The sequence below is a fragment of the Engraulis encrasicolus genome, chromosome 13 (assembly GCF_034702125.1).
Source record: "Engraulis encrasicolus isolate BLACKSEA-1 chromosome 13, IST_EnEncr_1.0, whole genome shotgun sequence".
In the NCBI taxonomy this organism is placed as follows: Eukaryota; Metazoa; Chordata; class Actinopteri; order Clupeiformes; family Engraulidae; genus Engraulis; species Engraulis encrasicolus.
In genome coordinates, this window is record NC_085869.1 from 43,488,720 (window position 1) to 43,496,624 (window position 7,905).

General features: G+C 44.8%; 1 protein-coding gene across 3 annotated transcripts in view; it reads left to right on the plus strand.

Annotated features, from left to right (window-relative positions):
* Positions 1-2,580, plus strand: part of LOC134461223 (cystathionine beta-synthase-like protein) — a 29,161-nt gene extending 26,581 nt beyond the window's left edge. For 2 of the 3 annotated variants that reach the window (XM_063213996.1, XM_063213997.1), the window contains exon 15: positions 715-2,580. In XM_063213996.1, the coding sequence (XP_063070066.1) occupies positions 715-848 (134 nt within the window). In that variant the 3' untranslated portion in view covers positions 849-2,580. The remainder of the gene's footprint in view (positions 1-714) is intronic. The other variant, XM_063213998.1, reaches the window with a different exon arrangement.
* Positions 2,581-7,905: the final 5,325 nt, after the last annotated feature.

A 7,905-nucleotide genomic window follows, 5' to 3' on the forward strand; every position in this document is an offset into this window, starting at 1 on the left:
AAGAAACCGTGAAATAAAGTGTTCACCAAAACAATGTTGGGAGCTTTCGGATGCCCGAATAAGGGTGTGTAGTGTTGGGCGGAGCGGAGGATGTGAGCTGAGCTGATCTGCTGTCAAGGTCGTGGGCCTGTTCTGGCCCCCCCTGCTCAAGGGCACGGGGTAGATACGGTGCAGATTAGGCTCAAAACATTTGCACAAAACACCAGATATTTTGGTGCCTTTGTTTACTCTCCTGAGGCGCTGGCGTGCACGCTGTACTCTGGTGCAGCTTGTTTTGGCTGAGGGTGCATTTTTACAAGTTCACGTGAACCTGGCCTGTAATCTAGGAGAGATTACAGTAATCTGTTTGGCCCTTTGAATGGAACATGTCATAATATTTGAGATGCGAAATTTGTATTTTTATTGGCCAGTAATGGTGGAGGTACTTGCAATGTCTCATTGTTTTGAATATTTGGCAGATAGGCTTGTTTGTAAATCCTGAGAACATTACATGTACACACATTTCAATTGTGCCGACACTTGCTTGGTCTCCAGCATTCCCCTTGCTTGTTCGCTCGCCTGTCCTGTTTTTTGTTGTTGTTTTATTATATGCCAGCTTTGTCTGCTGAAATCATTGTGACTAACTTGTGATTTCTGACTCTCTCTCTCTCTCTCTCTCTCTCTCTCTCTCTCTCTCTCTCTCTCTCTCTCTCTCCCTCTCTCTCTCCTGTATAGACATGACTGACGGCTCTCCGGTGCTGAAGCAGATGGTGTTCGGGGTGGTGACGGCCATCGACCTGCTCAACTACGTGGCCACACGCGAGAGGAGGGAACGCTCGCTCTCAGAGTGCTCCCTGCCCGACGAGTAGAGACCAGACACACACACACACACACGGCCATGTACACATTCTCTTTCTCACACACACACACACACACACACACACACACACACACACACACACACACACACACACACACCCATGTACACATTCTCTTTCACACACACACACACACACACACACACACCGGAACAGAAACAGAAACAGTAAAAGATGAAGGAGGACTACTGTTCAGCATTTTGCTGTTCAGGTGTTTTAATCTTTGTTTTCTCTGAGTTAATCATTTCACTTCATTTAGCTTGGAAAAGAAATCAACCCTCACTTCAAAATGAAAATTATTACTGCACTACTGTTAAGACAAGAATGTATATAGAAAAAATATTATATATAGTGCAACCGTTTACTTTTGTTTTTCCTGATAAGGGTACTTTGGCCAACGAACTCTTGCAACAATCTCCTTTTCTGTCAGCAGCACATGATATTCTCTTACAATACATTACCAAACAGGATGAGATTAGGTCAGCGGTGTGAAGATGAACCAAAGCCTTGGCCAGGAGCAGACGTTAATGATGCAATCGAGATGTGTATATATTTGATACTTTTCAGAGGTTTCATTGTCTTTTTTTTGTCCTGACATGTTCTATCTATCTATCTACCCTGTGGTATTGGTTTTTAAGATCATCAGAAAGAGTCACCCCTTTTGGTCACAGCTCAACGAGGTGTTTTGCCATTGGTAGTGTTATTTAGAGGGGGCTAAAAATATGAGTAGTCGTTGGAGCTATATTGATTTAGAGCCAGAGCCGTATCTTAATATACGGCTCTGTGTAGAGCTGTGTTACAGTGCCACCTTGTGGCTGTATTGGTTAATACAAGTATTCCTCTATATTCACATAGATATGAACACTAGATGCGGAGATCAGCCTTTTGACATGGCCTGACCTGCCTGCCGTCTTGGGCTGGTATCCTATGTTTTTCATATATCCTGTATTGCTACCTGAAGGATAATGTACGTATCGTCTTGTCACTAATTGAAGACAGTGTTATACCGGCTAAAAATGGTGGCCATACGATTTGATTCATTCATTCCAGTACAAAGGGTGGTCATCGTGGCATGTAGTGTTCATATCTATTGTGTCTACCATGATGACGTGAGGTGAAAATTTGACTAACAGGGTTTTCATAACAGGGCAAGTACTATGGCATGTTTGGCACACGCCAAACATCTCCCAACCAAGGTGACTTGTGTTGGTTTATTTCTTTCTTGTATTGAAACAAGATATTTTTAAAGGTGTATTCAGCATAGACGGGTGTATTTAAAGAGAGGGTATGTGGCGAGGTTCATGCAGACAGGTCTTTTATAGAGATCTCATGAAGTATGGAACAGGTTTTAGTTTTAGTTTTACTTCTTTTTTTTTCTTATTCTTTTGTGCTTTTGACTACTTGTAAACTAAGAAATGTATCTGAAATGGGACTGAATGAAGTGATTATTTAGTGAAATTGAGCGGGTTGTAAAGGGGTGTGGTACAGTAGATTAAGCGGGAGAAGAAAATTACATGAACAGATTTCAAGCTTTAAGCAGTCCAGTTACTCTGTTCATAAAACCTTTTTGCATCTTTATTTTTGCTTTGTAGTCCATGTTTATGTATGTGCAAACGTATGTGAGTACTTTAAGTTTTACATTTTGTTGAGTACCAATGTCTTCCTTGCCTTTGTTATCGCATAAATTTGCTTTAAATAATAAAGTTTTCTTTCTGCTAAATTATGGACTTGTCAAGTCAATATTTTGTGTTCCTCTATCTCACCACACGGTGGCAGTATTTGACCATGCAAATATACAGTACTTTCACACGTTGTCACTTGAGAGATACAGCAGAGGCTCTTAAACTTTGATGACTGCCTGTGTTCAGTGCATTGCATCTGCAGTATTAATCTCATATCTTACCTAGAATTTGTTGCTGCCATTATTAAGTTAATCCATTATGAATCATCTGGTTGTACAAATGTCACAAGTGTACTTGTGCAACTGATTGTTTTCACAAGTTAATAAATAGATCTACTATAGTGAATGTTTTGAACACAGTGGTTGCAGGATTGTAGCTTTTGAAGATTGGGTTAACCAACATAAGACAGCATAAATGTTATCCACACATAATCACTATATAACTTCAAAGCCAGGACGCTGTATGCTTTTATGTCCCTTAAAACAACACATTGAACAGACTGCTTTTTAACATTATTTGCACGCCAAGCAAAACAAAGTCATGTTACATTTAGCAGACACTCTTATTGAAAATGACTTCTAACAGAGACGTTTATCAATAACATTCAACACATGGAGAGCGCATGCATACTGTATCAAAGTCTGTACAGGTGAGTAGGTTTATTTTTTCATTAAAGAAAACTATCCTGGAAATGATGAAAGGGAGTATATAAGACGTTTGAGTGAAGAGTGACCTGTTTCTAGATGAAGGGAAAAGAAAGGGGAAAAAACGACACATATCTCCCCCAGGGGAACTGTGTTCCCTTCACTACCCTGTAAAAATTCTGGTTGCAATTTGCGAAGTTACGGGAACACATGCTGCTATTGTCTGGTCGTGCGTTGGTCTGTCTGCTGAGAACCCAAACAGGATGTTGCTCATGCTATACCCAAGACGGTCCCTAATCACCCAGACTCGCTTCTCCAAGGACATCCTACTTTATTTTATATTTTATTAAAATTCAGACCAAATTGTAAAAACTCTTCTGTCGTACATGACTTATCTCACATTTTTTTGTGTGTTTAGTTTGTTTTGTGTGTGTGTGTGTGTGTGTGTGGCACCACTTTGTGGCTGTAAGCCCCTCTACCTCCTCTAGTGTTTCATAACTGGTGGGTCGGGACCAAAAAGTGGGTCGCGGAGGGGTCATGGGTGGGTCACAGAGCTGTGGTGAAAAAATGTATTAATTCACAGTTCAGTCACAAAATTGAAACACGATGCGGTATTGAATAAATGAATTTGATGGCGAAGAGACACTGAAACATGGTTAATTCTCCTCTCCACTAGTTGATAGATATGTTGTATGTAGGCATACAATGCATATTCTGATGCATATAGGCCTAATCAAATACATGGCAATATTTTCAATATTTATTTGAATATTCAGACAACGTGACAAGAAATTCGGTCACAACACGAGGAAAATGTTGGGTCCCTTGGGTCTTTGAGTTAAGAACCATCGCTCTACAGCCCTGCCGTGGCCACTCGTCTACCATGCGGCTGACCCAGGTTCAGATTCCCGCCCCGTGTCCTTTGCCGTCCCTTCCCAGTCTCTCTCTCCCCACTCGCTTCCTGTCAACACCTTCACTGTCCTATCATAAATAAAGTCAAAAAGAACAAAATATCTCTAAGAATCGCTGCTCTAGACCTTGTCACTGTGCCATGTTCTAGTTCTGTGTGTCTGGTGTCTGTACCCCCACTGCCGTCCCCTGCCCCATGGGAATGGAGGAAGGAGACCGTGACTTACCCCTGTGGCGCCAGACCTACATCATCACCCCGTCACCATCACTCAGCATCACTCTCGCGCCACACTGGAGGGGGTGAAGGGAGGAGCGCTGTGTATTGTGTACACAATTAGGAGGACAGCCATGACCGAGACCTCTCCTCATGCATTCCTCTCAGTGTGAAATCAAACGCATTATGAAGTAAGTATGAAAAAAAGAACATAATCCAGACAAACACCACCGGCACATGACAGGGAAGGGCATTGCCCAACAGCACCGAACAGGGATGCTGACAGGGGGCGTTGACAAAGGGCTCAGTTGTCCCGGGCCAAGGGAGAGTGCAGGGAGCCCAGAATTGGGTCTTCATTACATTGCATGTCTTTGGTGAGAGGGCCCGCCCTTCACATGACTTTGTCCCGGGCCTGGCCAAAGCTATCAGCGGCCCTGGCACCAAGGGGGGTAAGGGGGGCCAGTGTGCTGTTCAGAGACCCAGAGTTGGTCGGAGAGGCCCTCAGTGCTGTAAGAGCAGCAGTGGCTGTTGGTGTTTTGTCAAGCCTCCTCCCTGGCCCCCTTGATGCCTCATTAGGGCTACGGGGTTACATCACCCTGCAGGGCGCCGGCCGAAGGAGAGAAGAGAGAGGAAGACGGAGGAAAAGAGCGAGGGAAATGGAGTAGAGAAGAGAGAGGGAGACAGGAGGAGGTGAAGATGGAGGAAAGGAGAGAGGTAGCCGGGCCATGCCCTCCTAGAGACGCAACACCTTCAGCGTTGCTTCTAGTCAGGACAGGAGCCATACAAATATCGTTTCTGAGTTCCAGAAAAATCAGGAGCTCCTCCTACTTTGTCTGAAATCAAACAACCAGTGGCAAACCAAGGGAGGCGGGTCAACCATGCTGTTTGGGAAATGTTAATTGTTATGCTCTTGGTCAGACCAAGTCTCGAGGAGATTTGAAAGTCGATGATAATCAGGCTAGGAGAGAGGGAAATGGAGGAGGAGGGGAGAGGAAGACAGGAGAGGAGAGAAGGAGATGGAGGTGGAGGGTGGAGAGAGTGAGAGTAAAGCACCCTGCAGGTTCCAGACTGGAGGAAAGGACAGAGTAGAGGAGAAGATGGTGGAGGAGGAGGAGGAAAGGAAAGGAAAGCAAGCGTTAGGATATGGAAGTACAGCACCCTACAGCCTGGTCCTGACCATCCCATAATACTACCATTTCATTTCGTATTCATGGTCTGGAGGTTGTTTGATCTGACACGATTGCAATAAGCGTGAAGGAAATCGGCTATCTTTGGCGATCTCTGACGTCTATCTTTGGCGGTGTAGGACCGTTTAACAGACATGTCTGACAGAACATCCTACCGTAGGATAAAATTACGTTTGTCAGAACACCGGCCAAATCCTGCCGCTCAACATCGCTCCACAGAAAACAGGTAGGCCTACCAGACGTAGTGCAGAGCCAAGTCTCTTGGCGGAAGTAGGATGGTGTGCGAGGCTACCCTACAGCTCCCAGATGGGAGAAAAGAAGTGAGGGAAATGGAGGAGAAGGAGAGGAGGGCAAGAGGGAGAATAAAGTCTGTCGTCGGGCACACAAATAAAACAGAAAGATTCAGGCTCCCCTGTTAACAAGGCTGATGAGGTCAGTCTGACAGTGTAGACATATGGCATATAGTGGGAGGTTGGTAGCCCAGAGCATGATTTCTGATGATGTATTATATTCACAAAGTCAAACTCATAATTATGTTCATAAAGTCAACAGTCACATCATATTTTTCATAGTTATAAAGTTATGCTCAGTTTGCTTTTGAGTCACAGATGTTTGACTTACAATGACGCTTCAGTCCACTCACCCATTAATCATAATTATGAATCATTGTCTGTTTGATTTTCATACCCAACTATGCAGAGGATCATCTCAAATTCATATTAGGCTAAATTTGCTGGAGATTACACAGGTATGGCCCTCACCCCCCTTTTCATCTTCTTATTAGATTATGAATTTGGGAATTGCGAATCCTGCTTTGTATTCTTCTGTCCATTCACTTGCTACAGGTGTCTTCACTACATTGCTGACCTGTCTGTCTGGTGAATGATGTGAGTGTGTGTGTGTGTGTGTGTGTGTGTGTGTGTGTGTGTGTGTGTGTGTGTGTGTGTGTGTGTGTGTGTGTGTGTGTGTGTGTGTGTGTGTGTGTGTGTGTGTGTGTGTGTGTGTGTGTGTGTGTGTGTGTGTGTGTGTGTGTGTGTGTGTGTGTGTGTGTGCGTGTGCGTGTGCCCCTTGTGATCATGTGACTCAGAAACGATTCATCATCAATCAGTCAGACATGTGGTGGCAGCAGGGCAGGCAAAGAATCTCCATCTCTGAAATTGAAATTGGGAAGCTGTGAGGAAAAAAAAGAAAAGAAAAATGATGAGTGGGCCAGGAAGGAAGCTTATGAAAGCACAGAGCAAACAAAAATGTGTGTGTGTTTTGCAAGGTCAGTGTCCAATAGAAGCATCCCCTCAAGCCTGCCTATAGGGAGAAACGGGTATGTTGTCCCGGGCCCAGAATTGGTTCCCCATTGGTTTGTATGAGGGGGGGGGCTTTAACCCAGTAAGACATGGCCCCTGTTAAGAATGGCCTGTAACCAGAATGGCAATGCAAGTCGTAATGCATTACCAAAGACCCTGTATACTGTCATGATGGTGTAGTACTATGGTAGTAAACTAGTGCAGGTGTGGGGAACTTGTCTCGAGGGCCGTTTACGGCCCTTGAGGCCATTTTATCCAGACCCCAATATAAATTTAATATGATGCAGCTTCACATGAAATATGACGAGAAATCTGAGAAATTACATTTGCAATACGATAAAGTTATATTCAGAGGCCCTTGAGAAGGATTCGTCTGTTTTAAAGGTAGAGCCTTCAATACAGGCCTTAAGTACAGGGGGGAATCCTGCTTTAAGTTCATAGTACAGCCCTTGGAGGACGTAAACAGCCCTTAGAGGAATTTGAGGTGGCCCCTCGAATGAGAAAGGGTTCCCACCCCTTCATTAGTGGAACGGCGTATATTAAGGGTGTGATGATTTTGTCCTGAGCACAGCCAAGGTTGTCAGTGGCCCTGTATCCCCTGATAGCCTTCCATGGTGCTGCATGTGTCCTGGTAGCCTTCTCTGCTGACAGGACAGCACAGGCGGCCGGCCCTGACGCAAGCGGAATGTGCTCCTCCGCTCCACAGACGGCAGAATAGAATGGCGCTAGGCACCCGAGGTGCATGGGCGATTCTAGACAGGGGCCAGGGTGGGCCAGGGCCCCTGTAGATATTCTCCTGGCCCCTGTTGTGGCCCCTGTGCTCAACAGCCAATGACTCCGACATGATATAGATTTTTGTATATTATATATTCATAACAGTAAAAATGTATCTTTTTGCCATTTTATGTGCCCCCCTGAAAAACTAATGGGCCCGCCTCGGCCCCCCTGGTAATTTTGGTCTAGAATCACCTCTGCCGCGGTGGAACAGAAAACAGGAATTGATGAGCCGGCCAAATGAGTACACACATGCCACGTGCAGAGAACATTGTGGACATCTCAGCTTGCAGGACCTGTATGTCAGAGAGGTCAACAACTGGAGTCGTGGCACCGT